Source organism: Urocitellus parryii, chromosome 13, assembly GCF_045843805.1.
Source record: "Urocitellus parryii isolate mUroPar1 chromosome 13, mUroPar1.hap1, whole genome shotgun sequence".
NCBI classification, from domain to species: domain Eukaryota; kingdom Metazoa; phylum Chordata; class Mammalia; order Rodentia; family Sciuridae; genus Urocitellus; species Urocitellus parryii.
This window is the reverse complement of record NC_135543.1, coordinates 51846789-51873421: the sequence shown is the minus strand read 5'-3', so window position 1 is coordinate 51873421 and position 26633 is coordinate 51846789. Positions and strand designations below refer to the sequence as shown.

The following is a 26633-nucleotide window of genomic DNA, read 5'->3' as shown; positions in this document are numbered from 1 at the left end:
GTGCTGAGAATCGAACCCAGTGCCTCACGCATGCTAGGCGAGCACGCTACCACTTGAGCCACATCTCCAGCCCCTCATACCAGCTTTAAGGGTACAGAAAACATGCAAAAAGTCTTTGTATTTTGTTCTTGTGTAATAAGTAGCGTGTCTTTTTTTGACTTTAATGAGCTTTCTTAATGTCTATTCTAGTTCATATCTTGACCTGAATTCATTTAGTTCTACCCAAGTAATCAGGCATCTCTCTTCAGGCTATGTGTGTTTGTATATACATGACCTTTAAACTTGGAAAATATAATTACCATTGTTGGTTAGGAACACTATATCTCTAACCCTGAGTAGTCCTGTGAATTAACTATATGATATTAAGAGATTTTAATTATTTGGTGTGTGTCCCTTTATAAATGATTACATGTTTGGCTTCCTTCAGCAAGAGAACATAATTTATCCAGCCCCATCCTATTCCTCCCCCTAGAAGTGTATAAACTAGTTTAGACAGAGATAAGCTGGGTTTTTAAATAGATTTAGTGTGGATCTTTTTGAAAAACCTGTGGAAGGCATTATTTTATCTTTTTCCATAAATAATAAAATCTCAAATAGCAAAAATGATAAGCTTCAAGTTATTAAGAACTGTTTTTTGTTTGTTTCAAAGGTGAACTACTAATTTGGGTTATAAAATCACAAATAAAAATATCACCCAAAAAAAAAAAACAATAGCAAAATAAGATTGTGTTTATTTTTAGTTTATAGAAAGGCCATTAACATAGGTACCAGTATGTAAAGCAGCATTGAAACAGTATGACTTATGAAAAAAATCTTTATCAGATCATTGGTTTACCTAGTATCTTTCTTACTTGTTTTTATGTTACTTTGTTTGCATTTACTTAATCTAAGCAAAATTTTCCTTCCTTCAGCAGAGAAAAAGAGCAGAATGAAGCATAATAAATGACAGTTGTCACAAGATTAAAACATTCTTGATGTCTTTATTAAAATAATGTAACCCATATCACTGATTATTGTTGCATAGATACAGTAAGTGAGAAGACTGGGTTGTGGATAGTCCATTACCTAGTCTTATGTGCTGTTCTTATAATTCCATTAATAGCTATGCTTAGTGAGGTCAACTTTTGGAGAACATCAACCTTCTAGCCGTTTTCCTATTTCATGTATGATCAAATTGACAGTTTTCTATAGTGTAGCATGTTTCCCTAAATAGAAAATTTAATGAACCCAAAAAACCATTGGTATAACTACTATATGCCATATACTATGAATTAATCAGCTCCTGATCTCCAAGAGTTCATTATTTAGAGGGGAATAAATCTGACTGCAATTTATTTAGTTTTGGTTTCAAACTTTTCCCATTTAACTATATGTCATAATCATCTCTTTAAGTCAGGAGTTGTAGATCTAACTATTCTTTTAATAGCTGCACAAAAAAACTCCATGATATAGATATACCACAAATTATTGACCATTCTCTTATTGATAGGCATTCAGGTTAAGTTCTTTGAAATCAGAAACCAGAGCTTCTCATCTGGCTGCCTTAAGGACATTCAGCAGAATATATCTCAGCAGTGTTTCTCTGTGTGTATTGATGATGAACACAGATTTTGCCTAGGTAAATAGAACTCTTGACTTTAGGGTAAAATGTTTACCTAAACCAAGTTCAAAAGTTAATAGAAAACAGTTTTAGAAATGCATACATTTTCAGGACTACTTGTAAAAACCTTGAGTATTCTAAATTATCTGAGGTCAGTTTATGCCTTTTACTTATCTTTTGTTTTTACTGATGATAAAAAGGAATGAAGCAAATGAATGAGAAGTTAATTTACTGGGCACTAGACTGATCATTTTATTCAGTATTAAATTAGAAATTTAATTATTAATATTGAGCTGCCTCTTCTTTTGAATTCTTAAAATATATTTACTTATGGTTTAAAATTCACTAATTTCACTTGTTACAGGGTATTATGTATCATCTATATTATCACTTTGCTCCACCCTTGGATAGTTAGTTAATTTGGTATTAACCACTATAAATTTACCTAGTTCATCACTTACCCGTTCTGCTGTTCTTTGTTTGATGTGGCTTCTGCTGTATCATGTTCTTAATGTTCTTTATAAATTCTCAATAATCTTTTTAATGCTTCCTAAGAATACTGCTGCTGTTTTGAACTTCTCTTTGCAGAGAATTTAATTAGTTCTGCTTTAATTACAGCTTATATGTGTTTTGTGCTGACCTGACATTTCAGTTCCTCCAAATGTACTGAGCTACATGGACCAAAATGAGCTAACCCTCAACTGTGTCTAGAAAGACAAGACCTGCTCAGAGCAGACAGAGTCTCAGTTCAGTATGACTTTCTGACCTTTAGGGATTACATACTCTTTTCACCATTGTGAAACTGTATGTACTCAAAGAAGTAACAATTGCTTTGATCCAGTGTTGTCATGAATAATCTCTTTCTCCATGTTCTTTAAGGAAAAGCTTCCAGCTTACCTTGCCACCTCACCAATTCCCACTGAAGATCAGTTCTTTAAAGATATTGACACCCCTTTGGTGAAATCAAGTGGAGAAGAAAGACTATCCCAGAATTCAGATATCTCACACATCTTAGAAACAGAGACCGTTTTCACTCCAACTTCTGTGAAAAAGAAAAAACGAAGGAGAAAGAAATGCAAACAGGACAATAAAAAGGAAGAGCAGCCTGCTTCTCCTGCTGCAGAAGACACTTGTGAAGTGGGTGTGAGCTCTGATGATGAGAAGGGAGCCCAGGCAGTGAGGTAGGCTTTCAACTTGGACAGCGGCTTGTGCAGGTGTTTGGCTAGCCCCTTGTGCCATAGAATGGGCTCAAGGAAAGCCAGAAGCTGCTACTGCTTTTATGGATGTGCAGTGTGAGTTTAGACTGTTTTTCCACAGTGGTTTATTGTGGAATCAAATGGGAGAGACTTTTTTTTGGGGGGGGGGGGGGTACTGTGCAGAATTTGCCATAAGACATCCTGCTGTGATACTAAAATTTCATTTGTGGCAGACTAGTGGTGTATCTCTCTTCATCCAGTAAGTTACCAAAAGCCATTAAATCATAAGTCAAAAGAAGATCTGAATTAGTGACTTGTCCTGCATGAGCAGATACAGGTAGGGACACCATCATTCCACTTGTGGAATTTTGCTACCAAGGGTCTTATGTTCAGTATCTCACCTGTACCTGAGCAGTTCACAGTTTTATTTTATTCAAATTCACCATCAAAATGTCCTGTAAGGGCGCTGGGATTGTGACTCAGCGGTAGAGTGCTCGCCTAGCTCGGGCGGGACCTGGGTTCAATCCTAAGCACCACATAAAAATAAAGGCATTGTATTGTGTCCATCTACACCTTAAAAAAAAAAAAATGTTTTTTTAAAAATGTCTTGTAAATTAAAGACAACAGAGTTTTCATTTTTTTTTTTAAGTGAGAGCTCTTATTTATCACTTATTAGCTTAGTAGAATAGCTCAAAACATATGCCTCTTTTCAAGTCAGCACTACCTGGAATTTAAAGATAATAATTGGGGGCAGAGAGTCTATTTTCTCATTCAACTTTTTTTCTTTTTTTTTGGTACCTGTTCCACTCAGTGGTTACCCCGGCACCAGAAGGACCATCCATGCTTTAGTGGGTGGTTCTTTTTACCTAACTGTTGGACAAGAAACTGCTGCCCATAAGTGGCCCTGTGTTTCCAAAACCTTTATGTAATTGGGGGCAGGGACAGGGATTAGGAGGAAGGTTCTGGTCTACTTGTGTGTTTTCAGATAAGCTGTTGAAAGGAAAATTTATGTCCTTTGGAAAAGTAGTTATGTTAAAGTGTTTTTTATTAGAGAAAAGAAGGGGAAATAATTTCTTTTTCTAATTTTCGAAACCAAACAGTAACTTCCTTGGATCTTGTACATATTTTATTTGCCACACTTTTGTTTTCATGGTCAAGCCAGGAAAAAAATGGTACTAATGTGTGACTGGTATATTTTAATTGTTTTACATTAATGAATATCATGGTATAATGATTCCCTTTTGGCAAAACTATTTATTCTTTTTTTTATTTTTTAAATACTGGGGTATTTATTTACTAAGCTATAATCCTGAGCCCTTTTTTATTTGAGACAGGGTGTCACTAATTTTCCAAGGCTATCCTTGAATTTATTTATAATTCTCCTGCCTTGGCCTCCAGAATAGCTGGAATTATAGGTGTGTGCCACCACACCCAGCTGTTTACTCATTTTCTAAAATTTTGGAATCTGGATGGTAAATCCTGACATAAAGTCCTACATTTGATAGTACTTTTTAACCTGAAAAATTTTCTGCCCATCTTATATTACTTACCAGCTCACATGTGTGATATTCTTTCTCTTGCCATTAGATTTTTATTTCATTTCTGATAGAATGCAGAATTACTGTACAACTAACCAATTAAAGATCCAAAGAAATGGTGAAAAAGCACTTTATCCTCTATAGACCAGCATAAACTATTCTTATAAAATTTTAAAATCCTGAATAAATCAACAGTGTCTTTATTTTGTTATTTTTTAAAAAAATGGGAAGACTTTAATTATGTTCCTCTTTTACAAATCTTCTTTTACATATCATTGATTTCTCAAAGAATTTTAAGCTACTAATAAGTGCCATCATGGAGCTTGGGTTATGGCTCAGAGGTAGAACACTCGCCTACCATGCGTGAGACACTGGGTCTGATCCTCAGCACCACATGAAAATAAAAATAAAGATATTGTGTCTACCTATAAGTAAAAAATAATTATTTTTTAAAGTGCCATAATTTCTTAAATATTCTTCTTGTCCTACCACCCCCCCCCCCCACTGCTTTCAGTCTCTTGAGGTTATTTATCCTTTCCTCACCTAGGAGAATAAACTTTGAGAATATTTCACCTGTTCCACTGCTTGATTTTAGGATCATTAACAACACACACACACACACACACACCAAAAAAAAAAAAAAAAAAATCTTTAAAAATTTTCTTACATATAGGTGGACAAGAAAGTTGTATTTTTCAGAAAAACTCCAATTACTTATATATCTAAATTTTATTTGGATTCACATTGTAGTGTTCCTTAAGTGCTTTATTCCTAAGAATATTTTTGCCAACTGAAGTTTGTTTTTTAATATATTTTTTAGTTGTAGATGGAAACATTTTATTATTATTACTATTTTTTTAACGTGGTGCTGAGGATCGAACCCAGGGCCTCACGCATGATAGGCAAGCACTCTACCACTGAGCCATAACTCCTGAGCCTAAAGTAATACTTTTGTTTTATTGACATGTTTCCTTTGTTAAAATAATAGAGCAAAGCTTAAAACTCCTAAACTATCTGCAGCTTTGACTTGGGAAGCTAAAATGTATCTAAGACATACATGAAGTTCCTTACTAAATGTATAAGAGTCAGGGCTGGGGTTGTGGCTCAGTGGTAGAGTGTTTGCCTAGCATGTGTGAGGCACTGGGTTTGATTCTTAGCACCACATATAAATAAATGAATAAAATCAAGGTCCATCAACTTAAAAATATATGTAAAAAATTTAAAAGGACAAGAGTCATTATTTATTTATAAATGGATAAGTCACTAAATTTATAAATGTTAATGCATTGCAGAAATATGAGCCAAATTGTACAAAAGGCTGCGTCAGCTAAATCTGTTGGTGTACCAGTTTGATTGACAGTTAAAATGGTTGCCAGCTTATCTAAGCTAGCACCTTGTTTGGTAAGCAGGCAAGTCACAACACATGTAAACTAGCACCTTGTGATGTTTCTCAGAAGCTTGGTGGTTTGTTTTTTCTTTGGGTCACTAGTGAATTATATAGATGCTGTCACTTAAAGAAACGTTTTCCTGAAATTTTCTTAAAACAAGATCTGCTAAATTATGTAGCCAAGACTTTTTTTTTTTTTTTTTTATGAAGACAGCAAAATGTAAACAGTCATCAGAATGCAGGTTGTATTCTGAAATAAGAAGCATGGGCCTATTAAGAGTTCTGGTTATAGAACAGTAGTCTCTGGATCAAATAGTTTACATTCTTCATCTCCTGATCAATAACTGGCTTCTAGGGAACCCCACAGGTTTTTCTGTGGTGAGTGTAAGTGTTTAAGGTGAGATGAATGTCTGCTTTCCTTAGTTTTGTGTTTCTCTTCCCTTGAATGAAATTGTGTTGGGGAAATCTTTTGGAAGAAGGAAAATTAGCATTAGGAAAACTTAGGAAATAATAGATGCAGAGATGTGGAAAACCTATTACATGTCAGAGTTAATGATAAATAGTTTTTAAGATATAAAGGAAGAAAAATAATACTAAAAAATCATTTAACTGGTTTTTCTCCCTAATGTTAGTCCAGCTAATTGGTATGAATATTCTCATTTTACATTTAATATCTATCCTATTAGAACATTGAATGTTTTTCCCCCACATTTTTTATGGGTGCACTATAGATGGTGGGATTTATTGTTAGATATTCATACATGCATACAATATAACAATAAAATTTGGCAAGTATTATTTTCCAGTATTTCCCCTTTTCCTCCATCCTCCCTCCCCTTGATTCCTTTTTTCTTTTCTTCTTATCTCCCCTTGACTTTCATGAGATCTCCCCCACCTTTCTTTTTCTTTTTCCTCTAGCTTCCACATAGGAGAGAATACATACAACCCTTGACCTTTTGAGTTCATGTTATTTCACTTAACATAAAAGAACATTGAATATACTTTAAGAACTTTAGACTTGTATAATATGGTGCTTTACATCTTTCGGAGTTTTTTCTTTATACTGCTTTGAGAATTTAACATGTTACACCACATAAATCTCACATCAATTCTGTGAAGTAGACAGGACAAGTAATAAATTTCCAATTAAAGATGAAAACGGGCTGGGATTGTGGCTCAGTGGTAGAGCACTCGCCTAGCATGGGCAGGACCCGGGTTCAATCCTAAGCACCACATAAAAATAAAGGCATTGTGTTGTGTCCATCTACACCTAAAAAATAAATATTAAAAAAATTAAGAATAAAAAAATAAAGATGAAAACAGGCACACAGGGCATTAGTGTTTAGATTTGGGTCATTACTAAACTTCTGGATTCTTGATTATCTGATATCTAAAGTGTAGTAGTACACCGGACATGGTAGAGCACACCTGTAATAATCCCAGTGACTTGAGAGGCTGAGACTTGAGGATTGCATGTTCAAGGCTAGCCTCTGCAACTTAGCAAGACCTTGTCTTGAAATAAAAAGGAGTGGGAATATAGCTCAGTGTAAAGTACCCCTGGGTTCAATCTCCAGTACCCCTCTCCCCCCAGAAAGGAATGTTACTACCTCAGATTTGTAAAAACTGAATGAAATACATATAAAGCCTTATTATTCCAAAGGATTTAAAAAGGAATTTTTAATTAGATTTTCTTTCTGTCCTTCTTCTGGTCCATAGTTAGTGATTACAGTAGCATATGGCATTGGTAAATCTCCCTTTCATATTTCCTTTTGAAAAGGGGGGAAAAGCCCCCTTTGTTTTTGTCATTTAGGAAGTTGGCCAGTAGATTTGAGTAGGATTTTAAAGCTAATAAATGTCGTCATTATTTTCCCTTTCACAGAGGATCTTCAAATGCTTCCTTAAAGGAAGAAGAATTTAAGGAGCCTTCGCTCTTCCGTTCTGGAGATCACTACCCCTTATCTGATGGAGATTGGTCCCCATTAGAGAAGTGAGTATCTTTGAAATTTCTTGTTTACTTAAAGGAAAGAGAAAGAACATGTTAAGTAACTTTTTCTGTTATTTGACAGCAATAATTTTTCCCATTTCTCTCATACACTAAAATGAACTATTTTCTTTTCTTATGAATAAGAACTATTTCTCTAATTATTTTGTTCCTAAACTTAATCTGTCTACCCTAACCTTGTTGGCCAGTTGTAGATCTGTGTAGTTGGTATAGAATTTGCCAATTCTTCAGTTCTGTTTCATGTCAACTATTATGTGTAACTATGGATAATATAATGAAAAAGCACATGTAGTCCTACTGTTTATTCTGCAATCAAATGTTCACCTATTCGCTGTTAATATAACTCTCTGTGCATTTCCTGTTCTGTAAAATTACTTGTATCATTGATTTCCTGTGAGAAGCAAATGAGATAAAGCATATAAAGTGCTTAGAGAGGACCCAGTAACTTCTCAGTAAACACTAGTTGCCATTTTTATATTTTTTTATATTTTCTTAATTGTCAGTGGGCCTTTATTTTTTATTTATTTGTATGAGGTACTGAGAATAGAACCCAGTGCCTCACATATTAGGCAAGCACTCTACCACTGAGCTATGACTCAGCCCCATTTTTATTATTAAAGAACACAAAGGGAATAAGTAATTGATTCTTCCTTCAAGAATGTTTATATCTATGGGATATAAAGTTATTGTATATTAAGACTTATATTTCCTTTACTCTGTAAGGCTCAGCAAGATGGAAGGCTTCACTTTTCTTTGTTCTTGTGTTTGTAGCACCTATGTCCAGGCAGTATGTCCTAAGAGTGATTCAGAGCTGGAGGTGAAACCTGCCGAGAGCCTGCTCAGATCTGAATCTCACATGGAATGGACATGGGGCGGGTTCCCAGAGTCCACTAAGGTATTGGTGTTTAACTTGCCTGTGGGATATATCTGATAAAGACTAGTCCCTCCATCTCTAAGAAGCAATTTCTGACTGAGCTCACTGAATGTAATGACAATAGTGCCCTCATGTGGTCATAAAAATAAATTCAAAGTTAACATTTTTCATAACATTTGTATTGCAGTAGAAGGAATCCAACAGTATTTTGTGTTTGTATTTAGTGGACAATAATGTTGATTGTTAATTAAAGATGTTTTAAAGGCACCTAAAGGAAATTAAAATTTTCACTCTGAAAATTTATCATATATTGGTTACTAAAGTTTTTTTGACAACACATTATGAAAGAAGAAAAAATGAAAAGATACATTTCTTTTTTTTAACTTGCTGATGGACCTTTATTTTATTTATTTGTATGTGGTGCTGAGAATCGAACCCAGCGCCTCACACTTGCTAGGCAAGCACTCTACCACTGAGCCACAACCATTTCTCGAGGGAGGAAAATGTTTAGATCCTCCTTTTGAATTTAGGTTTTTCAGAGAGACAGATTTTGCTTATATTTGTGACTGAGTTTGGACTTGACTTCCCATTTTACATTGTTTTAACAGAATCTTGAAATAGTCCAAGCAGAGTTAACTTCTTATTTGGTATTGTAAGTTGTTTCCCTCAAGATAAATATTCTCTACCTCTATTTTATCACAATATTCTCCAGTGTTTAATTCTTTATAAAAGAATGATTTTAATACAGCTTGTTTACTAACTTCATGATATTGAACAAACTGCAATTATTTGTTTTTACTACTTTTTAATTATGAACTATTTCACACAAAATAATATATTTAATGAACATGCTATAAAGTGAACACATTTTGATTAGCATAAGAATTAGATTTAACAGATACCTTTGAAATTAGTTTAATATTTAAACGATTCACCTTTTTTAGGTCAGCAAAAGAGAAAGATCTGACTACCATCCTAGGACAGCTACAATTACACCATCAGAAAATACCCATTTTCGGGTAATTCCAAGTGAGGATAGCCTCATAAGAGAAGTAGAGAAAGATGCTTCCATTGAAGATACCGTCTGTACCATAGTGAAACCCAAACCCAGAGCCTTGTGTAAGCAGATGAGTGATGCGACGTCTGCTGCAGAAATTCTTGAACCTCCTCTTGCAACTCCTCAGATTTCATCTATGTTAGATGCAGACCACCTTCATAGCCCATCTTTAGTGGAAACTGCCTCAGAACCCAAACCAGTGGCTAAAGTAGACTCACCATCAAAGAAGAAAGGTAATCGTTTGTTTAATTTGGTATTGGGTACTCTGAGTTTAGATGGATAATTATTTCAGTGTTTCACATAATATGTAATGGCGATCTTGTATTTGCAGCCCCCAGGCAGAGCCTGTTATGTGCTTTGTCCTGATTATTTACTGTGGCTTCTCTTTTACTCTCTAAATTCCATTGTAGCAGGGTTCTTAACTTCCTTACTAGTTCTCCTGTCTTGACTCAGTTGGCCTTTGAGAAAATAATGAGTTCAAATCAGTTAATGTATACAATCATAGTATCATTGTCATTTTGAAGAGTCTATATTTCCCCAAATTTAATAATATTTCTTAGCTGATTTTTTCCCCCCGACCAAGAGTCTGTTAGGGCTCTCACATGTTGCATTTGATTATTGGGTAGTTTGCCAGTAAAGTGAAGTCTTAAACAATTACATGTTTAAACAGAAGGAAAACAGAAAAATGAATTTCATCTGAAATATCTTCATTAAGGCTGAATTAAGTACTTTTTTGAAATGATATAAAGTAAAAAAATATATGCTAATTATTAATGCTTTTCTTTCCTCTAAAACAGGTAGAGAGAAGGATGGAGTCAAACTCTTGACTCAGCAGCTCTCACTTTTGGACTATTAAGTTCAATAAATCAGAACATCCTTACTATTTAAAAGTATAGTTATCCATTGATACTTCGTACAGATCAGAACATACATATTCTCTGAACTGGCCTTAAATCCCATTATTAAATATATATATATATATATATATATATATATACTCTTTTTTTACTTGTGGTTAGACACAAAACCTTTATTTTAGTTTTATGTGGTGCTGAGGATTGAACCCAGCGCCCCGCCCATGCTAGGCGAGCTCTCTGTGCTGAGCACAATCCCAGCCCCATTAAGTCCTATTTTTAGGCGTAAAACTTTACCTAAAATTACACATCGTCATATATAATCCAATACCTACTATTGTAGCTTTAAAAAAAATAAGAATTAGCACCAAAGGTTAGCTCATCACAGATTGACTTAATAAATATCCACAATAGGTATGGATATGCAAGGCCTTTCAGAAGTAAGTTACCTAAAATGAAAGAATGTGACTGTCAAGGTTATTTTTGGCCATATCTGTCCATCCAACCGATGATGGCTTATCTTGGTACCTATCTTTCACCAAAAGCCCATAACTGTTTTATTCTAAAAACTGTGAAGGAGAGAGATCCATTTCTTCCAGGGTGAATGCTTTGTTCTAATCTAGGAAATAATGACCCCCTAGTCCCAGCACAGAGTGTAGGAGCTGACAGAGATAGGAACACTGAATGGTTCCCACAATTCTTTGGCCTCATTCCCCCCCCCCCCAGCTTTTTGTTATGAAAAGCATTATATAGTTACACATCACTTAATGGTGCATGTGGTCTAAAAACTGTGTCATTAGGCAGTTTTATTTTTGTGTGAACATTATATTTTCACACAAACTTAGATAGTATTATAGGTCAATCAGTGGACATGGCCTTTTGATAAAGTTAAATGCAGTAAACATGAGAGTATGAGGCTGTTGCCAGCATAACATGGCACAGTTTTACAGTAAAGTTTCTTCTACTTGAGTAGAGGGAGTATACCCTAAAGTAATGATAAATAGTATAGTAAATACATAAAACAGCAATCATTTTTATTGTTATCAGGTATCATGTAGTGTACATTGTATATGCTATAATTCTATAGGCCTGGTAGTACAGATTTATTTACTCCAGCATCACCACAAACACATGAGGAATGTATTGTCTTAAAATGTTACATTGACTACATCATCAGTATATGATAGGATTTTTTCATCTCCATTATAATCCAAGTGTTCTCTTACTCTCCATTTCTCTACTTACGGAAGTTTTCTGTTATTTTAAACAATTTGATAATGTTACAGACATTATGACATTTCACCCTTAAATCCTGCAGGACACACCTTCTAAGAATAACACTACTGTCATCTTGAATATTCCATATTTATATTTCCTTAAATGTACCAAGAATATAGTCATGTACTACGTAAAGACATTTCAGTCAGTGAAAGCCCACATACACAGTGGTACACTAAGGTTATGTCACCTAGTGGTTTCATAACCACTAGTTTATGTAAGTACACAGTAACTTTTTTTTTTTTAAGACAGGGTCTCAGTAAATTGCCCAAGCTGGTCTCAAATTTGTGATCTTCTTTCCTTAGCCTCACAAGTAGCTTGGATAACAGGCATGTCTCACCACATCTAGCCTGTGGAATGTTTTTCAAAACAGAAATCCTATCAAGGTTCACTCGCTGCATTTGATTTTTATGTCATTAATCTTTTTTATTTTAGAACAGCACCATTACAAGTGCTCTACTTCTGAGCCACAACCCCAGCCCAAGGGCCACTTTAATGAACAAGTGAAATTGTTTAGCAGTACATCCTAAGGCAATAAATATAAAATATTATAAATTTTAATAGGTAAAATATAAAAATATTTTGCATTTTTATACTTATAAAATTTTATACTTATAAAATTAATTTAGATGATTTTTAGAAGTTGAGATAATACTTTCTTAAAACATGTTTTACATGACTCAAGACTAGTGACAGTTTAAGTGTTCACATGTGGCTTGTGGCCACTATTATGAGCAGTATAAATCTTGAGGCTTAATTATATTAGGGTTATTTGTTTTCCTACTGACCTGCATCCCAGCCCTCTTTTGTATGTTTTAAATTGATGATTACTTTATGAGATATATTGGGTACCTCATACTATATCTCATGATGATACACTATATGTGATGCTAAATGCAATCATTGTTTAACATATCATCTGCCATATCTATCAGTCATAAAGGATTTTTGTCCTTTTGCAGTTAGAAGGTAATATGTGAGTTGATACTTGTGCGCTGTGTAAGTATACCATCCCCAGCAAACTTCCCTTCATGATTTTAGAGTAATGGCCTTGTTCTCATGCAGGTAATTTTCCTCAAGTTTGGACACATTTGTTCTTATCTGAATGTGTTTGAAAACTTCCCCATTAGATGTGAATTATTAGGGCCTAGGATTGTTCCTATAACAACAAATGAAAGAATGAATAAATGTTGTATGTTTATTTTAAAGCCCAAACTTTCTCTTCCATTGACTTGGATGGTTGAGAATCAATATAAGTGGAACTAACCAGTTGACACTTAAAAATAAAACCCTATTCTAATTATGGTCAGTTTGTTTACAGACCTTTTACTTTCTTACAGAATAGTAAATTAAGAATAACTAAATTTGTACCTCTGATACATTTTTCTTAAACAGGTGTCCACAAGAGAAGTCAGCACCAGGGACCTGATGATATTTACCTCGATGACTTAAAGGCTCTAGAACCTGAAGTTGCAGCTCTCTATTTCCCTAAAAGGTAGTATGTGCTTAGTATTTGTACTTAGGGGTAAACAGCTCTGAAATTATTATAATCATTTCATCTAAGCAAAAAGAGCAATATGCTTATGTGTTAGCTAAATCTGATTATTTCAGGGACTGGGATTGTAGCTCAGTGGCGGAGTACTTGCCTAGCATGCATGAGGCTCCAAGTTCACTCCCCAGCACCACAACCAAAAAAAAAAAAAAGCATGTAGAAGTGTTTCATGAATTAGAAAATTCATAAATTGTGAATGTTGTTTTGACTGTAGTGACTTGAAATTAATAAATAGCTGTTTATGAACATGTTTAAGGACTGGGGTTGTGGCTCAGCAGTAGAGTGCTCTCCTAGCATATGTGATTCCCTGGGTTCGATCCTCAGCACCACATTTAAATAAGTAAAATAAAGGTATTGTGTCCAACTACAGCTAAAATATAAATATTTTTTAAAAAGAAAACATGTTTAATGCAATAAGAGAGAGATACTAGTCAAACCTACATATGAGTATAAGGCTTCAGATTGTTTCTCTTTATAGTCACAAGTGTAAATTTGCAAATTCAGCATACTTTGGAAAAGTTCTTTATCGTTTGTTTTAATAATACTTCTTTATCTGAAAACATTTTACAAAGAATGCCTTCACTCCTTTGGAGAGTCTGAGTTCCCAAGCCTTTTCTTTGGTGAGACCTAGTATGGTGAGACCCTATTGCAGGTTCTCCACATTCCTGTAGCTCCCACCATTTGTCACACAGCTGCCCTCTCAGAGCCTCATGATTTTCTCCTTAGAATAACCCAAACATGAATTTTATATATGATACATGTGGATTGTCTTCTCAAGTTCATTTCATCCATAAAGGAATTTCATTATGTTACTCTGTGGTTAGAAAACTCAACTTTTTTCCCACAGAGAGTATGCCTTGAATCTATTGTCATATATATTCATAATTAAACACTTTTAATTATTGAAAAAACATATTTTTTTTCACTTGGAATAGAAATATGGGATTATCATATAAATTTTTTACAGATATTTGTGGGAGGCTCTAAAAATTTCTTCCTAACTCTGTACCCTAAACTTGTCTCAAAATATCTACCTACTTCACTTGAAGTATGGGTTTTTTAAGGTCAGAAAACTGAAACTGCTCTCTTTTTTATAGTGGGAAAATTTAAATGTAAGCTATCTTAGAATTAACATTTTGTTTCCCAATCCTTTGTTATTTAGTTATATTAGTATTCCTTTAGTAGATTTTTTAGTTTTCCTTTTAAAAAGTAGGGAGGGTAACTAATATGATAAGACCTTAGTACCACACTATTATAACAACTGTTAGGGCCACTGTCCATTCACTATGTAAAGTTCTTAGTTTATGCACTAATTATTTCTTGAAACATGTCATAAATACTTACAGTTAGCCTTTAATATGTTTATTTTTTATAATTATCTTTACTATTTAATAACCAGTATTTATAGTTATAGCTAAACTTTAATCCATAGGAATCCTGTGGATTTGGCAGCATGCTGAGTGAGATGACATTCCTCCTGTCTTTAGATGTTGAGAATCAACATTTCTGTTTGGGTGACACCATCTGCTGCAACTGATAAAGTGCAAGATCTCAGAGACTTGCCACAGTAGAATTTTATTTCTTTCTCTTGTAATAACATTCCAATGCTGGTGTTTGGTGGGAGGCCTACACATAGGCATTTAGAAGCACAGGCTTCTTCTGTGATTCCCTCAGGGCCTCAGAGTTCAATATTTATAAATAGCAGACAGGGAATGGAGAGAGGACCTAACAAGAGCTTGGTCGTATAGCCATGTAGCCACACCTGACTGCTTCTGGAGTCTCCACATGTGTGCAGTAAAAGACAGCACAGCCATTGGGGAACATGTAGCCATCTTCTGTCTGTTTTCTTCATCTGAACGTTGGCCTTGTTACTCCACCCCAGCATATTCACAGGTTTTGCTGCATTACTATTTGCCAGCAGGCTTGACTTTTTATCATTTCTAATAACATTCTATCACTCTATTTAATTTGAATTTGGGGGATGTGAGTATATATATTGCTATTAATGGGAAATTCTCCAAACCCTGAGTCTTTCATTAGTTCAAAAGCAAAAAATAATAGTTTTGAAACTGCACCCAATCTGTAACATATCTGCACTCTGCTGCCATTTACTGTTCATCTTCAAGTTTTCTTAAAAGATCACATAACTTCATCAGATATCATGTTTTTAATCACATGTTAAAAATAGTGGTTTTTTAATAAAATAAATGAATTTGAAAACTCTAGAATAATATCTCAAATGTGACATTAAATACCTATTGAAAGATATAGAATCATAAGCATTCATGACTAACAAAAGTAAGACACCATTTTCTTCTTCTTTTCTCTCAAATGTATGCTCCATTATATAAGGTTTCCATTATGGTCACCTTCTGGGACCTGGCTTCTGTGCCTTATCATCAAGAAAAATAAAAATATTGAATAAACTCATCTTTAGCTTTGGCCCTCACCACTGTAAGGACAATTTAATTTTAGTTTATTTCTTAATATATTTCTTTTTCAAGATGGGTCTAGCCTCTTGAGGACTTTTTCCTTTTTCTTGCTTCCTTTATTCTTTTCTTTCCTTTTTTTTTTCTTTTCTTTTTCTTTTTTTTTTTTTTGAGGTAATAGATAAATTTTTAAAAGCCTTGTTTTTTAAATATTTTTTGTTATACATGGACACAATGTCTTTATTTTGTTTGTTTATTTTTATATGGTGCTGAGGATCGAATTCAATGCCTCACATGTGCAAGGCAAACACTCTGCCACTGAGCCACAACCTACCCCAAAAGCCTTGTTTTTTAAAGAGAGTATAGTTTGGATTACAGTAATTTTCTACAGGATGTATATACAGTATGTACCATAGCTTTTTCTAGGAAGTTAAGATCAAAAGGCTCCAAATATGAGAGTTTTCTTAACTACCCTGTCATTTTCAACATGGAAATGTTAACAAATGCTCATAACTCTTTTATTCCTTTAATTATCAGAAAAGCTATAGTTGAAATTTTGCATTATTGTGAATAACTAGTGATTTTCTGATATATTGATATATTCACAACTGTGAACTTAATTCCTCAGAAGCACTATTTAGAATCTCTTTAATATCATTTATGATATTATTCTAAACATTGCCTAAGAAAAACTATGTCTAATTGTTCATCTGTTCCTTTTTAGGGAATACGTTGTTTGATCTGAGCCTGACAATCATGTAGTAAGCTAAGAATACCATAAATTGTAATAAATCAAATATTTTACCTTTTCTTTCACCTGCCACAGTGAAATGGACCCTGGCTCCAGACAGTGGCCCGAGTCTGACACACTCTCTGGCTCCCAGTCCCCACAGTCTGTGGGAAGTGCAGCTGCAGATAGTGGCACTGAGTGCCTCTCAGATTCTGCTATGGACTTGCCCGATGTCACCCTTTCGCTATGTGGGGGCCTCAGTGAAAATGGAGAAATTTCTAAAGGTATACTGGGCAGTTATGCCCTATCTTCACCTCAGAGAGCAGCCTGATCATCACTTGATTTAAAATCTGCCTTTAGCCATTTCAGGGTGTTTTTAGTTCTTCAGTGAACTTGTGTGAGTCTTAAGTGTCTTCCTATAATGTCAGGTCCTTAGACTCTCATTTAAGGTACCTCTTGTGGGGTGTACCTTGAAGGGCGTGTACCTTGAAGGCTCTAAATAAGTAGTTGAAAGTTCACAGGGTGCCCTGTTTGCTAATGACCTGGGTCAGATCACATTGCATTGATATTTCTCATTGGTAAAATCATTCAAATGTTTGTGGGACTTAGACATGAGGGCTCTGAAGTTGTAGAAAATTGGTGATCCACTGAGTAAATAATCTTTATGGCAAAAAGTAGAAGGTTTACTTTCTGTCTCAGGCTTGAGAGATGGCCAGTGAGGTAAAGGCTGCTTCAGAGTAGGGAAAGATCTTAGCAGAGAACGGATGCCTCTAGGTATGGTGGAAAACTTGCATGGGTTTGCCCTACTTTCTTTAGCCTTTTTGGTTTTACCTTCATTTTTAAACCAAACGGTCTTAATGTTTTCTCAGTTTGGCCAAAGGCTCATAATTGATTTTCCTCCAAGGAAATATTTTCTTCCCATGAATTAGCATCATCATTTTAGCATTAGTCTTTGTTTTCTCTCCCCTTCAGAGGAACTGAAGGTGTGATGTGTCAGAATGGGTGTCCAGTGCCCTAGAATCAAGTTTTCCTCGAGTTTCTCTTTTTTAGAGTCACCAAATGCTAATTATGTCTCTTCTCCATTTCTTTTAAACCCTCAGTTAAATTATGTGAGAGGGGATGGAAAATATAAAATTTATATAAAATATAATTTTTTTGTTTTAAATACTGCTAGTTTGGTAGAGTTTGTTATTGGAGGAGGCAGAAATGGCAAGTAAAAATAAATAATACATATTACCTGGAGGAATAACCCACACAAGAAATTTCTGTCAGTCTGGCTCTACTGGAGTGCAGATTTAGGAACAGGGTACAGAAATTCAAGAAAAAAATCTTCATCCATTCTGTAAGAATTTGGGATTTATTTATTGACAGATTCTGAGCCAAATTCTGAATATGTGATTTTTTTCTTTTCTCAAGCATTTATAAAGATGTTTTGATTTTCTAGTATAGCATGTACTTAGAACTATAAAAATATTCCCCAATTGTGCAATTCCCTGTCTGTAAAGTTTTCCCTCTGATGAGAATGGAACTTAGTTTTTTAATAGTTTATTTGCTTATACTTGTCTTTCTTTCCTTCTCTCTCTATCCACATCTGTAATCTATTTTCCTAAAAGTCTTTCTCCTGGATTTTCTTTTTTTTTTTTTTTTTTAACTGGGGTAAGAGGGAGAGGATAAGAAAGAAACTATCTTTTCTTCTTAGGGGAAAAAAAAAGTGACATTTTTGCCTTTGATATAAAAAAAAATTAGTTTTTTCTTTTAAGGACTTACTTATTTTAGCCTACAATTCTTACAGTGCAAAGAGGATTGTGTAATTTCTTAATGGATTTATACACTTTAACCAAATTGATAGTTATTATTTTATATTGCAGAAAAATTCATGGAGCATATCATTACTTATCACGAATTTGCAGAAAACCCTGGACTTATAGACAATCCTAATCTTGTAATTCGTATATATAACCGGTAAGTACTCTTGCTTTCTTGTGTTGAACATCATTATATGAGGTTTTTTTTTTTTTTTTTAAAATAAGTACTGTTTTTAACTGACACCATTTTTCTTGATATAAAGTTTGTCATCTTATATAAACAAATCAATAGGCAATGACTTTGAAGTGAAAAGTAAGCCTAAGATTTACTTGTAAATGAGACATTGAAATACTGTTGTTCTGTTTCATAGATTTTACTGCTTCTCTGCTCATAGAAGTTTGGCTTAAAGCAAATATTTTTTATGTGAGAAAAATTTAGTTGATGATCTTTACTAAAAAGAATAAGCAGTTTGATATGTTATTTCTACTTCTCTGTACTCCTCTCTCCCTTACTCCCTTCCCAGCCTCCTTTGCTCCTCTCTCTTACTCTGTGTAATGGTTTTGCACAATTTTTGTTTCTGACAGTTACTATAACTGGGCTTTGGCTGCTCCTATGATCCTTAGCCTGCAAGTATTTCAGAAGAGTTTGCCTAAGGTGAGTGATCTACATTTGAGAACTTTTCCAACATCGATTACCAAAAATCTAATGAGAACAACTTTGAGGAGGAAAAGTTTATTTGGGGCTCAGTTTCAGAGGTTCAAATCATGTTCAGCCAACTCCATTGCTTTGGGTCTGTGGTGAGGTTGAACATCATGGTGTAATGGTGTGGTGGAGGAGTGCTGCTCTGTTCATTGGAGCCAGGAAGCAGAGAGACAGGAAAGGGCCAGGGACAGATCAAAGTCCAAAGGCAGGTACTCAGTGACCTATTTCCTTCAACCATGCCCTATGTACCTACAGTTACCACAAGTACTCCATTTAAATTAGTAATTCATCATATGGATTAATTTATTAATGAGCCTATAGCTCTCATAATCTGATCATTTCACTCTAAAAACTCCTGTTTTGCCTAATATATGAGCTAGGGCAGCATTAAAGATCCAAATTCTAACACTTATATTTCTGAACAGATACAGTTCAAAGTTTTATTAATCTAACATAAAAGATCCACATTGCTATATGTGCCTACCAAAATTACCTTTTGCCCCAAATCTGGGAAATTACCTGGGCTGCACTTTTTTGTCATCGTAATTAGATATTTATGCCAGTTTCTGATTATATATTTGAAGTTCAGAGATTTGAGTTGGCAATGTAGCTTAGAGGTAGAATGCTTATCTAGTCTGTGGGAAGCCCTGGGTTTGATCCCATCACAGGGGGGAAATAAAAGTTTAGAGACTTTATTAATTGTAAATTAAATATGAAATGAATAGGAGGGGGAAAAATCTTCCCCTCATTAATAAGGAAGAAACAGCTTTCAAAAGAAGGGGAGGTAACCAGCAAAAGCATGACATCAGTTTGATGTGTAGTTGGGTCAGCTTATGGCTGGTACACCTGTTAATTTAGAACCTCAAAATTTGTTTTTAATCTGTTCTCCATGAAGATATCATTAGCCTAGTCAGTCCTCATATCCTCATATTTTCCAAAGTTGATTAAAAAGAACTGCTGGCCTAAAGTCTTACATAGCTAGACCACCAGGCCTCCCACCACAAAGCGTGCTGCCACCAAAGTTGGACCTTTTTCATCTTTAAAGGGTATTAAAAACACTAGAGGGCTGGGGTTGTGGCTCAGCGGTAGAGCGCTCGCCTAGCACGCGCAAGGCCCTGATTCAATCCTCAGTACCACGTAAAAGTAAGTAAATAAAATAAAGGTATTATGTTCAACTACAACTAAAAAATAAATATTAAAAAAAAAACACCACACACTAGAGGAGGGCTGGGATTGTAGCCCAGTGGTAGTATACTTGCCTCACACGTGTGAGGCACTGGGTTCGATCCTCAGCACTGCATAAAAATAAATAAAGGTATTGTGTCCATCCTCAACTTAAAAAATAAATAAATAAATAATACTAGAGGAGTTTGGGAGGTATGGAGAACTATCACTTACTTCCAGAAAAAGGCACTGTCTTTCAGGCCAATTTTATAAGTCGGGTGCTTTACAACCAACAGATTGACCAGGCTGACCTAAATTGATTATTTCCAGGCCACTGTTGAGTCCTGGGTTAAAGACAAGATGCCAAAGAAATCTGGCCGCTGGTGGTTTTGGCGGAAGAGAGAAAGCATGACTAAGCAGGTAATAGACCTAGCAGTAATCATTTCCATGGGCTGAGAACAAGTGGATCATGTGTTCAAAAAACCTTTACCACATACAAGAAAGTACTCTTACATAGGTTCTTTTGCCATTTTTGAGCAGTTAATTCATGAATGTGCTGTGAGGTGCTTTGCCTATGTTACCTACAGCCTTTGCTGCAGCTCAGCACCAGAGATGTTTGCATTGCCACTTTACTTTAAGGAAGCTTGGGCATAAAGAGGTGCTATTGTTAAATAAGGTCAAGGCACTGGTAAGGGATGGAGCCTGGGCTGACCTTGTATGGCTCCAGAGCCAAGGTCCACTTCCTGCATTAGTTTTCACATGTTACAAGCAAAAGGTTATTCTGCACAACTCCACATGCAAATAACCAGAATCTGCTCTTTTAACAAAAGTATCAGAAGAATAGGTTTGTCCAGAGAACCACACTAAACAAGCAGTAGATCAAGTCTTTATTACCCCAAGTCTGATAAACAGGGTTCTGGGATTTTCAACTGTTGTTCTTCAGATATCACAAGGATAGTTCTGCCTGAATCTAGTTCATGTCCACACCAACCACCTCTTCCTCATGTAGGTGCTGAGTTATTTCTAATAGCCAGCTTCAGTCACTTCTGTTCTGCAGTCCCCGTATGTCTGCCAGTGACCTAACAGCTAGTTTGGACCATTATATTTTGTTACTTGGCACCTTTTAAAATGCTTTTGGTTTTACTTCTGGCTCTCTAGAGACAGCATTTTACATGGCAGTGCATGACTTCTGTCTCAGGTTTTTGTCCTTCAGCTCAAAGTAGAGAAAATCTGTTTCTCTGTAATGGGGTCGCAGATTCAGAAGGTTTATTTTTTCCTAGAGAGGGCTGCTGATTAATTTTGGCTTGTTCATAGGGAAAATATTTCACATTGCCATTATTATCTTTCTGTTTTAGCTGCCAGAGGCTAAGGAGGGAAAGTCCGAGGTGCCGCCAACCAGTGACCTACCATCAAGTACTGAAGAGCCAGCCAGTGCTAGGTGGAGTGCCCTCTTCTTCCTCTCACTCACAGCACTTGGGCTGCTCGTTTGACCATTACCTAGGAATTGATTGTGGCAATTTTGTTTAATTTTTAGTCAGAAAAATCTTTCTCTCGTAGATGAACATGACATCAAGTAGGTCATTAACATCACTCAGCAGATGACAACTGCTTTTCTGAAAAATGTTATCAGCTTAGAGGAATAAATATATTCATTACTACTTCATAAACACCTTTCCTCTGTCACAGAGCCATGATATTATGTGCTGAGAAATATGGGACTTTGGAAGGAATTCTAGGCATTTTAAGAGGTGTTACCCTTGATGATCTTGTTCTTCCTGCTTCCTGTAGGCACCAAAGGGAGATATAAAAAAGTATCTGAAGGGTTGATTTGAATGTGTTATCATTTCTTTTGGACATTTGAGTTAGCTGACTCTGAGAAGAGTTACTCACACTGTATCCTATTCTGATATTTTCCATCTCTTTACTTTCCTTGGTCCAGGTTCTCTCCTCAATCCTTTCTCTAACCCAGCAGTCTAAGTCTAAGAGTTTTATTTTACTCTTTACCCTTGTCTTTGAATGAGTGTATAAAATTTCTTACTACTATTTTTTTTTAACCCAGGTTAAGCAGTGTCCAAAATGTATAATCCAGGACTAATCTTTTATTTGTTCCTTTTGAAACATACACATCTTTTACAACAGAAGTAGGTAGATCTGATAGCTTTTACTGGATATAGCAGAAAGTAACACGTGAAAGCCAGAATGTAACTACATGCCAGTTATTAGAAGGAAGAGAAAGGTGGCCTTATCATTATCAATTAGTGATGTACATATTTCAGAGAAACTGGGAAGATGGAAGAAGAAACAACTCTTGCTAACTCTAGAAAGGATTAAGGATATTTGTATTTTCTTGGTCCTACTGAAAAGCTCTTATCAATAAAACTCCCCCTGCTGCCTCTTCCATAACTAGTTTGATGTTAAATAGGCCAGCTGAGGATGACACATCCAGTGATGAGGGGTCACAAGAGCTTGAAGAATCCATCAAAGTGGACCCCATCCCCACAGAGACCATGAGCCACAGCAGCACAACTTCATATAAGAAGTCTCTCCGACTCTCCTCAGACCAGATAGTGAGTCTCTTGTGATCTGTGCAAATCCAATAGGACTTACTTAGTAACTGTTTAATTTGATGTGCTTCACTTTTGTTTACCTGGTTTTAATGGGGTATTTGAGAAGTCCTTGGAAACCCAGAACACTACTCAAGCAGTGGCTTTCTTGGTCCATCTTGTGAGCATGCTAAGCTCTGGGCTGGGCTATGTGCTACACCAGACATCCTGCTTTGAGTTTGTTAGGATCCTGAAATGCCAGTTACTGCTTTATAGATTTTTAAACTGTTCCAAACTGAGTTTTCTACTGATTTTTATTCTTGTGCTTTTTATTTTTTATAAAAGGCAAAATTGAAGCTCCATGATGGCCCCAATGATATTGTGTTTAGTATTACAACCCAGTATCAAGGTACCTGCCGTTGTGCAGGTACCATTTACCTGTGGAACTGGAATGACAAGATCATCATTTCTGATATCGATGGAACAATAACCAAGTAAGCTGAAGCTCATTGTAGGTAGCAGAGAGCAACCCTATGCCGAGGGAGGAACAGTTAATGTGCATGGGGGAGGGGGGTCCTTCACCTGGGGCTCTCAGCCCTCAGCTCTAGTGGAGAGTTTTTTTAAGCCATATTTCCTAAGAGATCCTGAATGTAATCCACACATAATCATTTTATGGAGGGAGAATATGGGTGGAGCCACTCAAATGGAATGTCAAATATAACTTTAGAAAGATGTAGTTATTTGGCCTTCAAACTCATACATTAAAAGAGCTGGGCCACGTGCTGTGGCACAAACCTGTAATTCCAGCGGCTCAGGAAGCTGAGACAGGAGAATCACAAGTTCAAAGCCAGATCAGCAACAGCAAGGTGCTTAGCAGCTCAGTGAGACCCTGTCTCTAAATAAAATACAAAATAGGGCTGGGGATGTGGCTCAGTGGCTGAGTGCCCCTGAGTTCAATTCCTGGTACCCACCCCCGCAAGAAAAAAGAAAATAGCCAGGTGTGGTGGTGCAACCCCATAGTTCCAGCAGCTTAGAAGGCTGAGGCAGGAGGATTACAAGTTCAGAGCCAGCCATAGCAACTTAGCAAAGCCCTAAGCAACTTAGAGAAACCCTGTCTTAAAAATAAAAAGGGTTGGGGATGTGGCTCAATCGTTAAACACTCCTCTGGGTTCAACCCCTGGTACCAATAATTAAATAAAACTGTAGATTAAGGAGGAGAAAAAGAGGACTTGTGCTTGTAAATTATCTCTGAAAATGAACATCTGGCTCTCGTGTGACCCCACTTTTAGAAGCACCTCATGATTTTAGAGGGTCTGCCTAGCAAATATAATGAATCAGCTTTATAGAGTATCCTCCTCCCTGCTCCACTAGCCAGGGTTTATTAGCTGCTGATCAAAGAGAAAATGAGATGGAAAATTCTTGGCTTTCATATGTTGCATTCCTGATACCTTTTTCTGTTAATACTCTTTTCAGGTCTGATGCTTTGGGGCAGATTCTCCCACAACTAGGTAAAGACTGGACTCATCAGGGTATAGCAAAGCTCTATCATTCCATTAATGAGTAAGTTTCTCTTCCCATGTGTCATCCTAGTCTAATGAGATAGAAGTTTGCTTTGCTCAAGAACTATATAAAAATAGCATAAATCATCAGTCTACAATAAATCATGTTATGGTCCAGGCATTTCTGCTCTGGCACCAACTTACAGGTATTATTTCAGCTAATTCTCAAAATGCTGTGCGTTTTGGGGACCACCTGTATATATCATCATAACTATAATTATTTTTTTACCTAGAATATGAAATTATGAATGTCAGTTACCATGTGTAACTTTGCTTCTTACAGAATGATTTGCATCCTACAAGTTGTCCTTATAAACAAGATTCTTTGTGTCTTTCCTTTACAGCAGATACTTTAAAGATAGTTGAAGATTTTTGTCCATTCTGTGTTTGGCTCTCGTGGACTAGATGCTCTGTGTATTACATCAGTACTTTTAAATTCAGCATAACCTGTGGTCACATATTAGCATAATCTGTATTCACATGTATCTCCATTATTCCCTTGGTGTTTTCCATGGAAAGGTGAAATCATTACAGTTCTAACTAGTTTCTTGCTAAATTAAAAAATCTGATTTTCATAGTATATAAGAACTTTATTTGAATCTATTAAAATAATAATAGTTTTTTTTTTTTCCTTTTGCCAAAATACCTGGACTACAAAGGATGTATTTTTGTTTTTATTTTCAGGAATGGCTACAAGTTTCTGTACTGTTCCGCTCGTGCCATTGGCATGGCTGACATGACCCGTGGCTACTTGCACTGGGTCAATGACAAGGGCACAATCTTGCCCCGGGGTCCTCTGATGTTGTCCCCCAGCAGCTTGTTCTCTGCTTTCCACAGGTACCTCTCCAACAAGAATTCTGGGTTTCCCTGTGTGCATGTGGGCAGGGACTCAGAAGAGTATGTGTAAGAACAGATATTGGGTTCTTAGAGGTTGTCAGTCTGTTTCAGAGCTTCTGCATTTCTGTTCTTTGGCTGCCTCAAAGTGTTCTGACTCATAGTCTCTGTCAAATATTGTAATGAAAAGTTTTCTCCAACCCTAAACTCCATCAGATTTTTTTTTAATTGTAAGATTTGACTGGCAAAAGAGGAAAAAGAAGTGTACCAGTTACATAGTGTTAAACAAGTGGGGGTCTTGGGGGTGGTGTCGTAGCTCAGTGGAAGAGCGCTTACTGGGTTCATTTCTCAGTACCACATATAAATAAATAAAATAAAGGTCCATTGACAACTAAAAATATATTTTAAAAAAGAAAAAGTGAGGATTTGTGAGCATTAAAATCTTTTCAGGAACACACGTTGGGGAAAACTGCCATTTTCAGTTTGGTGATTGTATTTTTTGTTCTTAGGGAAGTAATAGAAAAGAAACCAGAGAAGTTCAAGATTGAATGTCTCAATGATATTAAGAACCTGTTTGCCCCATCCAAGCAGCCCTTCTATGCTGCCTTTGGAAACCGTCCAAACGTAAGTGTCTCTGGACCCAGATTCTGACATAGGCTAAATTCAGATCATTTACGTTGTCATAATTATCAACCCATTTTTGTAAGCAGAATGAAATGTTTGTTCTCTTCAGTATTGTCACTGGATCTATTCCACCTTTCCATGGCAACTGAGGAGGTCCTATAGGGACTTATAGATCTGTCCTAGAATTGTATACAGGATACTCTTTGCTTCTGTAACTTCAATTCCATTTCCCCAGGCAGCTCTGCCTCTTGTCCTTCATGGTTTTAAGCCATGTCCTTATATCTACCCCAGAACCACAGTGTAAACCCTCCACCCTTTATTAATACTTCCCTGACCTGCCTCCTATCCTTTGGGGCCACCACATCTCAGATGTACCGAAGGTGTTACTTCTGAATTTATCTTACACTCAAAGGCCTTGCTTCTCCTTGGCTGCCCAAGTTTGCTTGATTCCCTCTACACCCTCAGGTGGCACCACACACTAGCTTGGGTTTGTCTAAAGCTCAATTCAGAGGCAAAATTATACTGCCCCGCACCACATGTTTCTGTAGAGTCTTCTATTCATGCAGTATTTCTGACTCAGAGTAACCAGTGAAGCTTTTCCTACATCTTCTCCATGTTTTCTTCTGCAGGATGTTTATGCTTACACACAAGTTGGAGTTCCAGACTGTAGAATATTCACCGTGAATCCTAAGGGTGAATTAATCCAAGAAAGGACCAAAGGAAACAAATCATCGTAAGTGAATTCCTAATTCTCAGCCAGCACCATACAGCAACAGTTGCAGCTGGGAATAGATAATAACTGAAATTAGACCTATCTTGGAGGATCAGAGAGCTGTTCCTCCTCTGGGTGTTTTCTCCTCTAGAATAGCTGTTTAAGTGATTCCTGACTACTCAGATATGTACG

General features: G+C 36.0%; 1 protein-coding gene across 2 annotated transcripts in view; it reads left to right on the top strand.

Annotated features, from left to right (window-relative positions):
• The window catches only part of Lpin2 (lipin 2), a 76602-nt gene that overhangs the window by 46342 nt on the left and 3627 nt on the right, over positions 1 to 26633 (top strand). For both annotated transcript variants that reach the window (XM_026394539.2, XM_026394538.2), the window contains exons 4-19: positions 2480 to 2781; positions 7601 to 7708; positions 8495 to 8618; positions 9542 to 9887; positions 13182 to 13281; positions 16594 to 16781; positions 18366 to 18459; positions 18888 to 18957; positions 20500 to 20589; positions 21525 to 21607; positions 22592 to 22736; positions 23058 to 23206; positions 24186 to 24272; positions 24956 to 25108; positions 25615 to 25729; positions 26359 to 26462. In XM_026394539.2, the coding sequence (XP_026250324.2) occupies positions 2480 to 2781; positions 7601 to 7708; positions 8495 to 8618; positions 9542 to 9887; positions 13182 to 13281; positions 16594 to 16781; positions 18366 to 18459; positions 18888 to 18957; positions 20500 to 20589; positions 21525 to 21607; positions 22592 to 22736; positions 23058 to 23206; positions 24186 to 24272; positions 24956 to 25108; positions 25615 to 25729; positions 26359 to 26462 (2258 nt within the window). The remainder of the gene's footprint in view (positions 1 to 2479; positions 2782 to 7600; positions 7709 to 8494; positions 8619 to 9541; positions 9888 to 13181; positions 13282 to 16593; positions 16782 to 18365; positions 18460 to 18887; positions 18958 to 20499; positions 20590 to 21524; positions 21608 to 22591; positions 22737 to 23057; positions 23207 to 24185; positions 24273 to 24955; positions 25109 to 25614; positions 25730 to 26358; positions 26463 to 26633) is intronic.